This window comes from Lissotriton vulgaris, chromosome 8 (genome assembly GCF_964263255.1).
Source record: "Lissotriton vulgaris chromosome 8, aLisVul1.2, whole genome shotgun sequence".
NCBI classification, from domain to species: domain Eukaryota; kingdom Metazoa; phylum Chordata; class Amphibia; order Caudata; family Salamandridae; genus Lissotriton; species Lissotriton vulgaris.
Genome location: NC_141696.1, coordinates 188,443,697 through 188,462,282, shown reverse-complemented (window position 1 = coordinate 188,462,282; position 18,586 = coordinate 188,443,697). Strand labels below are relative to the sequence as shown.

Genomic DNA, 18,586 nt, shown 5'->3' with positions numbered 1-18,586 from the left:
GATTTTGAGCTCCTAAAACCTGAAAGTAGAAATTTTACCCGAGCGAAGGCACGAAAAACACCCACTTGATGAGAGGACTTTGGCAACCATGAAAGTTGAAGTTCCCCACTTGGAGCTTTTCATGCACAAGCCAATGTGTCAGTGGGAACTCCTCCAGTGGCTATCCAAATTCGAAAGGACTTCATCTGATAAGTCCTTCCACCTTGCCCTACCTGAGAATTTCGACTTCCACCAAAAGAAACTACATTTGAAGGTAAGTATGTTGACCCAGACAACCTGATTGGTGCATTCAACCTCTGCTTCATCACCATTGTTGCTTTACTTTTCTGAGCACTTTTTGTCTTTGAAAAATTCATATCCCTCACCATCTTATTGGATTTTAGCCATTTTGATGTCATTTTCTTATTACATTTTAATTATTTTTATACATTTATTGTGTTTGTATTGACCTTTTGACTGTTTTAGTGTTGCTAAGTACCTGACACATCTTCCTAAATTAAGCCGGTCTGCTCTGTGCCATAGCTGCCAGGGGTTGAGCCCAGGCTTAATTTAAGAAAAACTGTGTGTTTGACCCAACAGGATTTTAGGACTTATTACTTGGGCAGCACTCGCCCTACCCAACTAATAACCCATTTTCTTATAAATATCCTTTGTACGGCATGCTTATATCTTTGGAATTTGACTGAATTCTTTCTTTCTTGTTATCGTTCCTTCAGTGGCTCTCTACAGGACTATTTTGTGCCCCTCCTTGAAGCATTATCACCTCAACAAACTTTATTAAGATTTATCAATGTGAACCTAAGGGTATTTAGTGTAAGAGTATCTCAAATAAACTACTTTAAACTTCAGTGATATAATAGGAACAATTTACCCTTGATGAACCCATAATAGCTACTGAGATTGCAGCTGTAACATAAGACTTACGTTCTGGTGGATCACCAGGATCCATTGGGCTGTGCCAAGAACCTCATAAGCACTTACTTGCTAAAGTATCCCCTAGAATAGTGGTCCCAACCTTTGTTATGCTTATCCCTTCTCTGCCCCATACCCTGGGGCATAATGTTTTGCAGCCAGGCTTCCCTCCTACTTCCGAAGGATGGAGATGGAGTTGAAGGTAAAGAAGGTTACTGAATCATTGACACACTGGGAATTGCATTACAGGAAAAACCCCCTCACCAAACCTCATCATCCAGAACTCCTCTTCAAAGTTACATCCTGACCCTTCACAGCAAAGTCCTATCATAAACCCTCTGCAAATCACCACCAGAGTCACTCTGCAAAGCAAGCGCTCATCCAGACATATTCTACAAAAGCCCATCGCCCTCTACAAAGCCCTTTCTCAACTTCCTCTGCAAAGCACCTCCCAGACCCTCCTTCAAAGACTGGCCCAGATCTCATTCTAACAGCACCATTCAGATATCCTTTAACAAAGCCCCATCCAGGCACTCCTCCACAAGAGAACATGTAGGCCCTCTCCTTCATAGAACATCCAGAGCCCCTTTTCAAAACCCCATCCAGATTACGTTTCAAAAGCCCCATTTAAATTAACTCACTTTGATTGTTTTTTTCAAAACACAGCTAAAAAGTCCCATTGTTATGCCTTCTTTAAAGCCACAACTCATCCTCAGACCCCATACAGACACATATGCAAAGACCCCTAGACAGCTGTATCATTGCACCTTTACAACGTCTCATCCAAATAGTTTCCCCTCCTTTCTCCTTCTTGCGCGACCCAGCCAGACATACACTCCAAAGCCCCATCAATATTCCACTATAAAGCCCCATTCAGACCATATCTGCGAAGACCACTCTAGACCTATATAAAAGTTCTACCTTGTTCTACAAAGCACATTTCAGATATCCTCTCTGAAGCCTCAATCCATCAGTTCTACAAACATCCATCGCGGTAACTTTTAAAAATATAATGTCCCCTTTTTTAAAACCACATTAAAGTACCTTTCAAATCCCCCTCTAAACTCTCATATCTAGAACCACTTTTTGAAATCTCAATACCCCTTTACCTCTGAAAAGCCTCATCAGTTCCTATTCTTGAAAGACAAATGATGTACCCTCTTTAAATACCAGTAACCTTCTACATCCTTACCCTGTCTCAGCCCCCAAACCATGTGCCCTCTTGAAATTCCCACCAACCCCCCACCTTACAAAAAGTCCTATCAAATCCTCTCTGAACATGTCATAGCCAGTGTTACCTTTTCAAGCCATAGTTACCAATGTTTCCTAAGCCCAAATATGACTTGCAGCTCAAGTTCAGTTTTTTTATTTTGTATTCTGGGACTTGTAGATTAACATTAATCTCACGTGCTAGTGAATAAGCCCTGGATAGGCATGTCCTAAACATTGGAAAAATATGGGATTTACGAAGTTTCAACTTAAATGAAAAAATATGTGATGAATTTATAGAATGAACAAAGGATAAAAAAATTGAATAGTGGATAAAAGGTGGAGTCCTGTGCACTTTCTTTGCTGTGCGACATGTGTTTGGAACGAAATTCCCACTCCATTTGTGTTGGAATAATCCCTCAAATACCACAATGTGCTGTGTTTTACTGTAAAATAGTCAAAGAGTTCTGCAGGCAGCTAAAACAATGTATTGCAGTGAGGTTTCTTGCCAGAATGCTAGAGCTTCCCGCAACGTCCTTGCTTCCTCACTGAGTTTCTAAGGATTTTCATGCAATTGGGATTTGTTCTTTAATTAAGAGCGAATCGTCTGAAATACATGCCCAGCTGCTTTCAGAAAAAAGCCAAAAACACACAATACCACAAACAGGCTAAAATAATCAATGGAAACCTGAATCAAGTTTCATTGTTGTGGAACTCAAGCACCCAGGGGGAGGGGGTACAACTGCACCCCCCCCCCCCCCCCCCTCCACTTTAGGTTATTCCAGACATTCCCAATGGAGGTGAATGCCACAGCACAGTTTCAGATGTATAAGGAAACACTGCTAAGGGGGGGAACTATCAAAGTCCTCTTCCAACTAGACTTGTTATTGGCAAATAGCTTCCTGGTGACTCAGTGGGGGATCTACCATTTTTTAAACTGAATTCTAGAAAAAATCTGAAATTCTGCTAATTTCTCCAAGAATTCAAGTGAATGAGCTGAAATGTTCCACAGTATAAGGTTCACCCTGATAGCCCACCCTCTGTGCATGTGACCATGGGATCTTTATGGACTCACACAGACCTTGAATCCCAAGTTTCTAAAAACATTTTTTAATTTTTTTTATTTGAAGGTCCTGCCTTCTTTGTCTTGATACAAAATACAGGAACCTAGAAGTTGTGGCCTTGATTCAATCGAGGTTGGATTACACCAACACCATTCTTTTAGATGCATAAAATTGCCCACCTTCATCCTTTTCAAAATGCAGTAGCGGGTCTGCTCTGCAGGCCAAGGAAATTTGATCAAATGTAAATGTCACTCGTCATCAGGAAACCGCACAGAAATGTGGTGCCTTTAAAGCCCTTAGGATCATACACAAATCCTTCTTTTGTAATAAACTGGACTTCATGGTCAGAAATTGTTTTTCAGATAAGTCAAGAGGATAACTATGTTCCGAAAACAAGTTTTTACTTCAGATCCCGAGAGTGAGAACTTTTACTTTCAGATATAGGGTTGTCCCAGTGACATCAGCCAAGCTGTGGAATTATATTTCCCTTTACTAATGGTCAAGTATCTTTATCAAAGTTTAAGTAGTCTTTGAAAAATGTATCTTTTTAATTTGTAATTGTGGTTTCAGGTTTTACAAGCCAGCATTTTAAAGGCCAGTTTTCCAGTGATTAGTTATCACCAAGAAAATATGGTGATTTAACACTTCTATAAATACCAAACCCATACTCAGAACCAACTTCTCCTACAAGAGAATTTAGTTTTTGCTACCAAGATTTGTATAGCACCATGTTGCCATTAGAATAGCTTTAAAGTGCTGTTATGTGTGCCTTTCAGATGAAGGTTTCAACGATTCTGTCAAAGACCAAAGTCTGTTTTCTGAGCAGATGAGCTGAATGAACAGTAGCGTGTGGTTAATATGTTGCTGTCATGTATAGGTTTGGGGTATGTGTAATGTAATGCTTATTGTTGTTTACTGTGTAGTGTTGGAAGTCGGCCAATTCAGGTATGCACCATCTGGGAAGATGTGTCTTTGGCAATTGAGAGTATGACGTCTAGTTGAGTCCCACAGTATTGCTTTAAACAAGACTTGAGGTGGAGTGTTTGGCGGTAATTACAGTGATGCTAAAGCCCAATACAGACTATAAAAGCATGATTCATATAGGCCTCGCTCATTAATTTGGATAGCAAAGTACTGCTAGAAGTAATTGGAAATATGTGGTTCCTACTATATGAACTTTTTGACCTGGCAGAATTTATTCCAAATAGATCCACCAGCTAAAATTTACGGAGATTGTTCACGCACTACTTGGAGTAACTGAGAAGTTGGGGGTAGTAGTGGCAACCCTTGATGCTAAAAAAGCAGTTGACGATCAACTTCTGCAGATGTTATCAGAGTTTACATTTGGCCCTGACATAATCAAAATGATAAAACTGCTTTAAACAAAAGCTGAACCAAACCTGGATGCCAGTGGTGTCTTGTGTGTTGAATCCTCTACACAGTGTACTTATTTTTAGTGCACTGTTTAGAGAGCCAACGTCCTACAATTAATTCCTGTAATCATGTGGTAATTTAGATCATGGAGAAGTTTGCAGATGTAATAAAGTTGATATTGAAACTAGGTAACAGACTAGTTAGAGGCAGGGGCAATGATAACCACAGCACTATATATGAGGACTATGCAAGTCCTATAACTTCTCAGGTCCTTGTGCTGGATATAGCACCACTATGCAGATGGTTCAAACTTTCAATATAGAGAAAAGATTAATGCGGAGGAGGTGGGATCGGTTACACCAATGCTGGATATTATTGATTCATTTGGTGCAGTCGTACTGTCGTAGGCCTCGAAACCAACAGGGCTAAATCAGTTTCAATGCTGAAAAAGAATACATTTACAATGAACTAAAAATAAAGACATTAATACTTACCACCCCACTCCGAAGAATGGTCTGCAAAGTGAATGAATGCCCATGAGCTGCAGCAAGGTGTGATGGAGTGCAGTCACGATCATCCTTTGCTGTTAGGTTGGCACCATTAGTTATAAGAGCCTACAAAAAAAGAGCATTTGTAAACTTTTTTTTCTTAGAGCAAACTACAAATGAGCCATTGCTGCACAATAATCTATGTACTGCAGGCTATCACTCAAAATGCGCTGCCCTGATTCTAACTTAGGCCTGGTCTTTATGATTTTATTATAATGCATACATTTAATTGGAAACCAAAAATCTAAATGTTTTAAATATGTGAACACCTGTTTGGACTGTATGTCTTTAAAATCATTTTTTTTATTTCGTCATGCCACATTTCAGTATTTGACATTTTCTCACAAGACTCACAGTCCACAGGCAAAAGAAAGCCAGGGAGATACCGGAAAAGCAGTTGCTAAATTGTACATGCCCTTGAAGCAGAGTGATCAACATTTCATAAAATTATTATGGGGACCCACACTTTCTTATGACTGATTAATATACATCATTAATTAATTGTGAACAAGTAGTCATACTCTTATGATAATGTCTAAAAAGACTGAAACACACTGCTAAGATTCTGTGTAAAACCTTAGAAAGATCCTGTTAAGAATCTGATATCAATGCATGGATTGCCAAACAGGTACATTTGGTGTGCAAATAATATATTTTTTATGTTAAGAGTGACGCATAACAATTGAGGATGGGTGGATTTATTGAATTAATCTTAGCCACTAGTAATTACTCTGAGGCACAATCCAGTACATTTGTTTGCCCATCATGGCAGCTCAAACAGCTATATGAAGGTCAGCATTGTTCCTGCTCTGATAGAGATTAATTTTGATTGAGAATAGACGTATTGCAAAACCTGGGACTCATAATTAATTGGTCCAAGACAGGCCTAACCCCAGGTCGACTTACAGGCCTGGATTCAGAGTTCCACATTATTGGGGTGTCAAGTAGTTAGGCTTTGCCTTTACTCTGTGTTAAGTTAGCATGAGCTTATTAGAAGTTTAAACGCCATTTTACCTCTCTGCTGCTTTTGCACACGGCACATATTGTTATTAATGCTTTGAGCCTAGTAGAATATTTTGCTTCACACGAAAATAATATGTTTTCCTATAGTATCAGCTTTGCTTGGTAAGCTATGTCTGAACAGTGAGTGCAGAGGCCTTCAAGTTTATTTCAACACAGAGGTTGTAGTTCCGTCTGATCAGCGCACGTCTTAGACATAACACATAGGCAGCTGTGGCCAACTCTGGCTTTTGGCGCGTTTAATAATGCACTGCGCAGAGCATGCACACACACTTGATGAATATCCGTATGCAGAGAGTTGGTGTAGAAGATGAAGTGATCCCTCTCTACTAAGACCAGAGGTATGGGGCCGCCCTTCTAAAACCCAAAGAGACCTTCTATACTATAACATAATATACTAGCAAGGGAGGGTAAGACTGAGGTTCTATTTAGACCTTTTCCCTTTAGCATTTTAACATGCTTTCACCCTTTGTATTTTATGGACTAGTAACTATGCGGATAACCTTGTTGCTTATAATATGTTTGCTTGTATTAGCCAAGATACTGCGCTTGAGAACACTGCATTAGAAATAAATATTTCAAACTTGCACGTGTCCTCATTTACTCCTCGTTCTGGACTGGTATGATAGTATAACAAAAGAGTGTTCATGTGTTCCACGTGACCTGAGGTGTTTTAAGTTCATGTTCTGGGTTGTCTAATCATTGGGGGTGTGTAAGAACCAATGAGACACCGATTGCTAGTCTGGTAGGGGATTTTGGATACTTCGTGGAGAAGTGTGGCTCAATGATTGGAGCGGCAGACCCTGATGCAGAGGTCTGGCCCGGGACCAGGGTTCAATTCCCCGCCTCTGCGGGTCTTGGGCTCAGAAATTCCACGGACCTGATCATTCTCGCCTCGGTGCCTATTCCAATCATGGAGTCCCACTCTGCAACTCTGGGCAATAGCTTGCTTATTCTCCACAACGGCCCCCACAATGCTAAGGATGCCTGGCCTCCACCTTGGGGGTGCCCAGGAGTGGACGCCTCACAGGGAAAGCCAGGATGGGTTCCACAGCGGTATTCGTACAAGTGCCTTGAGACCCTTGCGGGTGAGTAGTGCGCTATACAAGTATCAATTTACATTACATTTACATTTACAAGGTGAGTTTTGGCACACCCTAATTCCCTGAGGTTCCAAGTCTCTATACACAGTTCTGTGTAGGAGCAGAATCCCTGCGACAGGGGCAATTTTACCATTACCACCGGATAAAATCACCCCAGTTCTGTGCAAAGATGAGTACAACCCCATGGAAGGGGGAATTACTGTGCCGGACGGATTCCTCCAGTCGTAAAACTACAAGTAATCCTCTATTCCTTGTGGTTCTACCACATAAATTTACCACCTGCTCAAAGCAGGTGATAAATAAACATGCAGACCTGCAGGCGGAGAGTGGAAGGAGGGGGAAAGAGGAGTAGGTGAGTTAAGGGCAACGTGTTTTCCTTATGGGGTACAGCACTACATGGTCCACACAGTTAGAAAACAAAACGTGGAATCTGGCTGAAATTACTAACCAGAAAAAAAATGTTGGATTCTCTCATACTCTGTAAAACTGGGTTAGGAAAAAACACACTTCTTATAATCATGAAGAATGAAATGAACTCAATAAAGCATGCATAAATGTTGTTCCACATTACTTATAATTAGGGCCTTGGGGTTCCAGATCAACTTCCGATCTGCAACACTCTAGTTACCAGTCTCCAAAATAAAGTGGACCAAAAAGGAGTTGAGTTCAAATCTGACCAAGGACAGAATTTCTTCCAGGATCCTTGCAAGAATCATAGGATTACTCTCACCCTCTAGTCAAGTGATATTTTCGGGCCCATGTACTACTGGGCCCTCAAGAGATTGAAGATCCAAAACCTCAGGAATGGTCTATCATAGTCAGGCCCTCTTCCTCTTTCAGAGGAGGCCAGACAGGAACTATGCCTTTGGCAGTCCCAGATAAAAATGTGGCATGGCTGGGCCATATTCACATCAACTCCAGACTTGGTAATAGAGTCTGATGTCAGCAGTCTTGATTGTGGCCGGATGTGGTAATTTTTCTATCAGAAGAACCTGGTCAGTAAGGAACTGGAAATGCACCTAAATTGCCTAAACCATTGTTCATTTTTTCCTAGTGAAAAAAGGGAATTCATTGTATTGTGTTGCTGAAGATGGACAACGCTCAGTAGGTTGTTACATCAACAACTTTGGGGGCCCTAATTCAAAGGTTCTGGCGGGCCGAGTGATGGACTTTTGGCATCATCGCCTTCTTTGCAGGATCTCCATGGTAGTGGAATATCCACCCGGGAGGAGCAATCTGGTAGCAGACGAGAATTCCAGGAAACTCAAGAATTCCAGCAAGTGAAAATTAGATCGGAGTTGGTTTCAATTTCTAATGAAACTTTGCTGTCCTTTGTTTTTTTTTTGCTACAGACCTGTTTGCCTCCCAGCTGACATATTAACTGCCTTGGCCTTGCTTTTTCAGTTCGACCACAGATCCAGAAGCAAAGCAACATATGCTTTTCTACAGGATTGACTGTCTGATCTCCATTCTCCCCCCCCCCCCCGCCCCCCCCCCCCCATTTGTTGTGACTCATGAGTCATACATTGCGCTTCAATAAGCAAAACTAGTCATAGTAATTCCCTAATGGAGATCTCAAGTGTGGTTTCCTGGTCTTTCTGTAATCAACATGTGCTCATCCAATCCTATTTTCCCAGTCTTGGTACCTTCAAATAAATCAGTTAGGCCTTCCTCATCCCTTTGTGCGGTCAGATTAACTTCAGTTGATAGCATGGAGAAATTTGTGGAAGGTTCAGGGAATTTTGAGACAGTCATTATGCAGGCCTGAGCCTCTGGTGCCAAGCATATAATGAATCTGCCAGGGCAAGATGTCCCAGGTGGTGTTGTGAAGGGAATTACAATTTCTTATGGACAAATGTGGTCAATATTACCAATTTCCTGACTGAATTAGCTTCTTCAAATTTTTTCAGATTTCGCTTGCAGCACTATTAATTCCTACAAGTCAGCATCTCAATTGTTGACTGTTTGGGTTAGATGGTCACCTGATTGGAGAACACCCCTTGACCAATCCTCCTGACCCTAGATGTTCATCTCTATCAAAAGTTAAAATGGTTTTAAGATTTATGGCAGTTTGGACAGACAATTCTAATCTAACTTGTAAACAACTGTCAGCCAAATTGGGCATGACATTATGGGCCACATGTATCAAGAAATGTTGCGTTCTTAAACAGGCTGATTCACAGAATCGGCCCGTTTGCCAAAGCAAAAAGGTTTTTCCCAAGTAGCAAACCCTATTTTGTGGTTCAGTAACCTGTTACCGACTCGCAAAATGGGTCAGCATTTCGTTATTTGTTAGGGGCATGTTCAAGGTGTCCCTTCCAAATACTGAATTGTAATGGTATGTATGAATGTTTTGTGACTGTGGATGCGGTTGCAAAACATTTGCATTTTACCACCATGGTGGTAACACATCTGAAACAGGGACCCCTTCACTTTTTGTGAATGTATGTGGGCCCACTTCCTGCTCTTACAAAATGAAAGGAAAACTTTTTAATTTTTCTTTTTGTGAAGCATCTCATTTTCCTTTAAGGAACATGGGCTGCTATACAAAAAAAAGATTGCTTTATTTAAAGCAATCACAGACATGGTGGTCTACTGACTTCAGCAGGCTACCATCCTTGTGATTTTTGCGATTCCAAATGGGTCGCAAATTGCGCCCTACCTCATCAATATTCTTTACATAGGTCATATGCGACCCCCTGGGAATCGCAGAAAGTGTTCAACACACTTTCATACTTGTAATTTAGCAATTTGCTAATTGCGAGTCGCAAGGATTTGCAATAAGGGAATCTTAAAACGCGTTCTTAATACATCTGGCCCTAGGTTTATTATTTTGTCGAAGTCTTGGATGTAAAAGCGATAGATATTAGGTAGTTTATTCACCCCAGATGGTGTCACTATCTAAAAGAACAAAGATCTACCAGATTCATCTAGTACCAGGCCTTGGAAGACAATCCAAGATTGTGTGTTTCTAGATGTATCAAAGAATATGAGGCCAGAATGACATCATTTATATGTAGGGGTGTGAATCAACCTTTTAGTCTCTAATACATTTATGAGCAGGTAAATGAGATATGGGTCTTCCAATCATTCACCTCAAAAAACTATTTTCACCATTGGTTAACTGGTTCAAGAACTACTGACAGTATGCAGCAGTGCGGTTCCCATAGTGAGTCCCCCAGCAGAATACACAGTTGTCAACTCAGTCCCTACCCACTTCCTTCCCTTTCCTCAAAATGATGTTTAGATTTTTTTCTGCTTTCTGCAGAAAGTCATGTCCTCTCTTCAGATGGAAAGTGGAGGCGTGAAACTCTACCATGAAACTGTCCTCCCATTGCTGTAGAAACTGCCTCCGTACCCTTCAACGCTTGCTAACTACAGATCAATATGCCTGCTACCATTCCTGTTAGGGAGAATGTGGGGTTGTGTTCTTTGCGGGGCCGGGTAGGACAACGTAACAATGTTTATAAATGAGGGAACTCGGTCACGTTTGAATTCTGCCACTTTTTTATTTTGAGCAGATTTTCTACCCTAAAGAAATGAGCCTTGGGTATTTAATCGATTTGTATGTCGTATTGAAGTTACATCACTTTATACACTTTTACATTTGTCCGAGGTTTACATAATGCAATACAAAAACAGTGATCCACTACATGCAAATCTATACACTTTTTACACACAAAACAATTGCACATTTAACAAATCACATTACATTTTCTACAAACCTATTCTAACTAGTACCCTAACAAACCTATTCTAACTATTACCCTAGTAGTTAGTTTAACACCAGACCTGAGGTTAACATTTTATGTTGACGAGGTTTCAGGGAACGCACACGATAAAAACACCACTCCACTTGTCTGCTCTCCAACCAATGAAGTTCGGTAACTGGGTGGATTTTCTTTGTGCCTGTGTTTGACCTGACCTCTCCTGTGGTTACGCGTGTGTTTGGGGGGTGCTGATGTCATGAGTGGGGTACTTCTGTGTCCAGTTACATCACGTACTGCCTTTAAAAGACAGCCGTTTTGACTTTCCACTGGATGGAGGGAACCACTTATGGTGCAAATCGGCATGGAGTCTCAGATACTCAACTCTGCAGACAGACTTGCGGCATTATGATACCTCACCTGCTGCCCAGTTTTCACTTGTGTTCAAGGGTAGGGAATATACACCACATAAGAGAACCATGGGTCAGTTCTTATATTGCAGTGAACTGTTCTGTTTCGTGTGAGTGAGTCATTTTATATTCAGTTCCAGCTGGGCCTATCTCAATGCCCTCACACCATCAGCTATGCTTTTGTTTGTGTGACATCTTGGTTGGTGCAGATTAACATCATAATGCCAGTGCCATAAAAACTGCTTTTCACTTCACACATATTTAAAGTATGTTTTTTAGTTTCCATACTCTATTCAGGACCTAAAGGAGTGCCTCTCACTGTCAGCTTTCCAGTGCATTCTTGTTTACTACTCATGTCGCTGGTGGCAGTCTCAAGCTGCCAGTCACTCGACTGCTTATGATTAAATTATGAACATCTTCCAGATCACCTTATCTATTTCCTGTAATTTTGGTCAGAGCCTGATAAATGAAAGTCATTTAAAAATGATTTCTTATGCTTTACATCGGCTAAGTTAGTTTCTAGTTGCTCAAATGGGTGTAACTTGTGATATTTATGTTTCCCTCATATCCATTGCTTCTATTTGCTCGCGAGAAAGTGTCACTCAGTCGTTGAAATGTCACTCATAATTACACAGAAGTTATGAAAATGTCCCACACAGCAAGCTGAAACCTTGGCAGCTATGCACTTGCTTAAGCTCTAAATCCTCAATGCCCCAGCACCTGCGCACACCATTCCCAAGCGCTTCAAGGTTGGGAGTGCAGCGGACTTTCTGGCCTCCTGGTTCTCTGTTCATGTCTCCAACCCGTTATTTAACATTTGGTCCAGTATCCCTGAAAGTGTAGTCAAAGCTGTCTGCTATGCGTGTCCATGTAAAGTTTACGCTATATAAAAATGCATAGATGCTATCATGCTAATATAAAATGTGACATTCCTGCACCGGCCACAGCTTGAGGGGCAGTGGTTGTGGAGGGCGGGGCTGGCCAAACATCGGACCCGCACTGCAGCTCTATCTGGCTAACGTTTATTAGGTCTCGCCTGTCGATGCGCATGCGCATTGAGCTTGCGAGACTATGGGGGCTTATCCACTCTTGAACCAACTTGCAAGGAATCGTGGCGATTCCTTGCAGTGCACGAGAAATTTAAGCTCAATGCGCATGCGCATTGAGCTTTAAAGCGCGTGCACATGCCCCCAGCCGCCTGCCTTGCCTACTCTCTCTCGCACACCCTCCCCCAGCTCCGCCCCCTCACTTCTTGATTGCACGGCCGCTAGGCCGTGCCTCCCCTACTCTCCTCCCCCCTCCTCCTCCTACTCTCCTCCCCTGCCTGCCGTGTCGCACCTCTCCCCGCTCCGCCCCCTCCCCTGCCCGCCGTGTCAGCTTTCGGGAAAACAGCATCTTAGCGTAGTCTGCTGTGTTAATCCTTAGTTGTACTTGTTATTTTAATGTTAATCGATTTGAACATTCGCAGTCCAAGTAAGCCCCAGGTTAAGCTTGTGACGTCACATGACCTGCGCGGAGTTCTCCTTTTTCTCACAGACTTTGCATAAACACGTTTGCCAGGTGTTGTCTTTGGTCGCGCGCTCTTCCAGTCGGTTGTGAACCGGTCCACCTGTGGAGTTGGAACGGGGCCCGCTGGCACCGGCGCTTCACCCAAAGGACAAACAAACGAAGCTTTTCTGAAAAGCACTGGCGCGTTGTGCAGTCGCTGGCAGAACGCAGGCGCACCCCTGTCATTGTGTACCTGCTGCGGCAGTTATTGGTGCATTTCACTCTTTTTAAGAAATGCTCGCCTCCAAGGTTGACCTTCCTGCATGGCCTCTCCTAATACACCGTTACCTCCCCATTCTCCAGGGTCAGTTCTGTTTTCTGTTTCTATTCGCGCTGTCAGCGCGCGCACGCAAGGACGTTCCGCACAGGGCTGTGCGGTGGCGTCACGGTCTCTTGTGCTTTGCACTGGGCTTGCCAAGGCTTTTTAAGTCAATCCATTGTTCAATAATGATTGCATGCGAGGGAGAGGCTCGGGGTCAGAGGTTTCACTGGCTTCTTAAAGGTGGCTGGGAGTGGGCTGGTCGTGATTCATGGATTTGGCTGTATTTTAATACGGAAAAAAACCTTCATAAACCCTCTCTTCCTCCATCCGTCCCAGCTGAGCTCTTTTCTTTGTCATATCGGGGCAGGCCGCTGTTTCATAAAAGATATCGCAGCCACATTTGCCTTCTTTTTTTCAACACATTTTGGATATTTCAAATGTGCCCTGGCCTTGTAGTTGCTTCTGGAGGGAATGGAGAACATGCACATTTGCGGTAAAGTGTAGGGTTTGCTCACAAAAACGTGCGGAAAAGTGCAGTTTATGGTGTTAATTAAATTGTTTCTTTGCACTTACACACCCCACCATTTTCTCTTGGTTGGGATTGTCCCCTCTTTCGGTGTTCGTCTCCACCCCAGCTTCGGACCGGTCAAAGTTTTGACCCCACTTGAAGAGTCAGTTGTGCTAGCTAATGCGTTGGACAACCCCCCCCCCCACCCCCTCGCGCTGTGACCTCTGAACTTCCCATCATGCACTGTTCCTCTGGGTTTCTTCTGTCCCATGAATGCAGGGCTGCAGTTCACAGCATCACTGGTTCAAATATGTTCTTTCAATGTTTCAAGCTGTTTTCAAGCTTTATTACAAATCACAAAAAAGTTAATATTTCACTTCTGTTCTTGAATTTTCGTCACAATAAAAAACACTGAACATAATCTTCACAAAAGTTAATTACAAAAGTTTAAGCTATTGCCATTACGAATTAAATAAATTATTTAAGTATTAATTATTTAAAAAAATCAAAAAGCATAGTTATTTGTAATATCAATACATCTAAGTCACGTAAATACAAAACATGTTGCATTACAAATGCTATAGGTGTCACATTTGCGAAAGTTATAACTATTGGCATTGTAAATGACAAAGCTATTAATTTAGCTATTTTAAAAAACAAAACATAAATAAAAAAAAATTCATTTATAAGACCAATAGCTCAAACTTTTCTAATGCGAGACCTATTGCATTTCCAATGCTTGTTTTCTCTGCTGTGGCAAGGGCCGGCCTCAGTCTCTGAAACTCGTTCTCTGCTGTGTTAATCACGGCACGAGCCTCGGATTGATGCATATGCGCTGCTGACAGCTCGTGTCACCTCTAAGCACTCAATGAAAGGCTTCAGGTCAGTGCAGGCTGAGCGGCAGCAGGATCTTTTCATTTCAAATGCATGCCACGGCCAGAAAGTGATTCTGTCGCCGGCAGAATTCATAATTATTCGACCTCCATGACCTCCTTTCGCTGGTGGCTGTGCTAGTCACGGTGACACTGGCAATGGGCGTCATGTCTCTAAAGGCGTAGAGCACAACTCTGAACACAGCGTGCCACACCATTTCTTCTCACCCTAACCACAGTCTACAGCTGCAGATGGGTCATCAACATCAATCAATCAATCATAGCATTTGTAAAGCGCACTATAAACCCGTGAGGTTAGCCCTCTAAACTCAAAGAGATATTTTTTAAATGCGGGTGGTGCTCTTCTTGTCGGGACCTTAATTTACATAATTGTTATCATTACGCTACTCTTCCACCCCCCCATTCCCCGGTACCAAAACCTTTGTGTGCCTCAATTGTATCTTCACCCGGCACCTAGGATGGTGTATACTGTCACACTGTGTTCCAGGCAGAAAAATGTCCAGCAGGGTCAGTAGTAATGATTCTACATACCTGGTAAACATAAGGGTTCCCTCTCCTATATTCTAAGATGAAACTTTAACTTTACCACATAACTTGTGAATAATAACTCAGAGCTCTGCCGGGCTTGCACTAAATTTTTTCACGGTGCATGGGACTTTCTCCTAAATCTGGATCACATGTGACTTGACTGACAGTCTCTTCACCCAGACTCTCTTCTTACATTTATATTTGTTCTGTTTTTACTATCCGTACTAGTATCATTTGATTCTGCACATAAAGTAACCACTATTATGACCCTTGAATAGACATCCTGAGCTATAGTACACATAAAGTTAATTGAGCTAAAACTTAACTGAGTGTGAATATAATTAAGAAATAGAAAACGTAATCCTATAAGGAAAATAAGTCCCATGGTAGAGACAAGTTATCAAATGACTTGTTTTTGCGTTTCCAGCACTCTTCCACCAACAATTGTTTCCTTGAGTTAGCCTACTGTCACAGCCATTACATTTATATTTTACATAGCAATTTATCTGGGCACTGTGGCATTCCATAGCAATTGTTTAGCCCATTTCAGGAGCTCCATTTAAAATATCCCTATCTCACATCCCAATAGTAGACCCGTCTGCTGGTTGTCTCCCATAAGGTCTTTTCCACTATGGATCCTATATGAGTAATATAGGTGAAAAAAAGTAATTCTTACCTGCATGCAAGCATCTTGTCCTCTTATTGCCGACAGGTGAGCTGCTGTCCAGCCTCGGGTAGTCACATCAGTTATATCCGCCCCGTGCCACAGCAACCAGTGAAGGCACTGTAAGAAACATAAAGCACTCACTTCAAAATCCACTGCTGACATTAATCATGAAAATCAGAAAAGCAACAGAAACACCAAGAAATGCACTTGTAATCCAAATTCAACATTTTCTTAGAAACTCAATATTGCTAGCTATCATTATACATAAGAATCTGGTCTCTGCAGTAGCTTTAAGCCCACCTGCTTCTTATTGTCTCAGTTACATGGATTTAATGAAAAAGGGTCAATTAACATCAGGAAGCACGTAGAATCTAAACTGGTGAATCCTCTTCTAGACAAAGTGATGTCAATACATTCATCTGAACGGGATGGCCTCCTGTACTCCTATTAAGAAGATCCTTTTAAGAGTGTGGCTCTTCCTTGTTTCAAAGGTTGACCCGAGTGATATCATTTATTGCCAGGATCTTCAAGCTGGGTGGCGGGCCCCCAAGGTGAGCCTCAAAGTATTACAGGGAGGGTGCCAGACTCTGGCCAAAAAATGCATTATGCTAATAACAGTGCTTTGTTTTAAGAGGGAAAAATGAAGGGTAATACCCCACTCTGTAATGGGCCAACACTAATGTCTTTTGTCATTTATATCCTAGCTGGGAGTATTTATAAAAAAGGGAAGGGACATCAAATATTCTTCAAAGCCATCTAATAATCACACTGTGGATACTTTTACATGTTAGTAAGACCTGCCTGACCAGAATGGTGTGTTTGGCAATTATGTATATGATTGCATTTTAAAATGGTAACAGAACCTAACTTCAATGTTTAAGTAAGTCTAAACATATTTAAGCATTGCCAATTTAATAGAAAAATTGTGAAAGATTCTGAGGGGGACCCAAAAACTGTCTTTTTCTACTGGGCCGGGGTGGGCACAGCATCAAAAGGAATGAAGACAACAGATATAGTGTGTTTCATCTGTGTAGTGTTTTAACAACAGTACCAAGGTATAAGGCAGCCCGGTGCAGTACATGTTCATGATTCATGATGGGTCACCGCCCCCTCAATTGATCTCACTCTCACCCTTAAGCCTAGGTATCTGTTAAATGGAATACCTGACCTCTAAACTCAAAAAAGCCGATCAATCAAGAAAAACCTCTGGAGTTCCAACTCCCTCTTACTCATTTCCCTGAAAACACGGAAACAAAAGACTGCAGCCCGCTCTTCTGCAGGAAACGCTCCGAAAATCTGGAACGCCATCCCAGTCGACATCAGAACCACCCCCTCCTTTACAAAATTCAAATGCCTCCTAAAAACCCTTTACCTCAACCGCGCCTTCCTAAATGCAATCACGTGACGCACTCGCCCCCTCCAGGCAGTCACCTGACATAGCGCTCTCACCGGGCAGCCATCAGACTTCGCTCAACCACTACCTACTCCTTGCCCTCCCCCCGAACTCTCAACCACTGGGTCGGCACCGCTAAGAAAAAATTAGAGCACAAGACTTGCCTCCTCGAGGCTTTGAGACTATCTCTTGACCCCTCTACCTCATGGCTTAGTCTCGGATCCCTCGACCTCTCTACTTCTTCGACACACCTTTGACACTCAGCAGAACTGTAAATTTGAACTCTTCTATATTTGCCATCCCTGACACTGTTCTGTATTTTGCCTCCTCTTCATCATGTTGTAAAGAGCTCAGATACCCTCGGGTCTGGCTAGCGCTATAGAAAACCTCTAAATAAAAAATAAATAAATAAAATCAATTTTACCCTGTAGGATGGGCAGATCAGTTTGCCTTACGCTACTGTAGTGCTGACATGTTACCTTCTAACTATACTGTAGCCACAAAGGATCAATCATATCTCAGTCCATGTGAGGTGGTGGGAGGCAGGAACTCCCTCGCCAGGTAAGGGAAGCTCCCTTGTACAACGCTTGTAAGTTCCTAGGGCCTGCTCGAGTGCCCCACAATGATCTTCTGTTCATTCCCCATCCGAGCAAAAGAAACCCTGGGGTGAGTAATTTCGATTGGACTTTGCAGTTCCAAACCTGAATTACAGCTTGATTCATACTTTCTTTTAAACAGACACAGTTACACTCTCTGTGACCCACCCACCTTTCCAGTCAATGCTCATTACCACTGTCAAGCAGATTAATCCTATTATATCTTACTCCCACAGCCTATCCATAATGGATACCCTTTAGCTAGCACTGTATTTAGGTTGTGTCGTACAGCTCTATCAGCACTGGACCAAGAGAAGACATTCAGGTAGGGCGCTCACCCTTCCAAGATCGATTGTGTAAATGGCAAGGCACCGCAAGCATGTACTCATGATGCACACTATCAGAATTTGATTTGTAAGAGATAGTATTACATTTAACTGAGAACAGTGGAACAGGTAATTAAAAATCTTTATGCTTAATTCAAAATATTCTGTCTAGAATAGATGAGAATTTGTATTATGAGGACCACCGTGACCTACTTAGAAATAGAAACATTACGGATATAAACGTCTACATGATTGGGATAAATTGGTTAAATAGATTATTATTGGTGAACTTTTTTTACGGGTAGTAGTTTGATGGCTGTATGGAACCATCCTAACTAGTATTGCCAGCACAATATGGGCTTTATACAGGAAAGCAAAATAAATGACAAGTACACTACAATATTTTAGCTGCTATTCAAAATTATTTCTTAGAAAACAATGACACCCAATCTAAAATGGACATCATTAGGGATACAGTGAAAGCCAAAGTAAGCGGCCTGATGATAAATATTATGTCC

General features: G+C 42.0%; 1 protein-coding gene across 1 annotated transcript in view; it reads right to left on the bottom strand.

The window, feature by feature from the left end:
* The window catches only part of ANKRD42 (ankyrin repeat domain 42), a 428,468-nt gene that overhangs the window by 196,880 nt on the left and 213,002 nt on the right, over positions 1-18,586 (bottom strand). Inside the window, exons 3-4 of the mRNA XM_086933250.1 lie at positions 15,763-15,870; positions 5,054-5,173 (exon numbers count right to left, since the gene is read on the bottom strand). Coding sequence (XP_086789376.1) covers positions 5,054-5,173; positions 15,763-15,870 — 228 coding nt within the window. The remainder of the gene's footprint in view (positions 1-5,053; positions 5,174-15,762; positions 15,871-18,586) is intronic.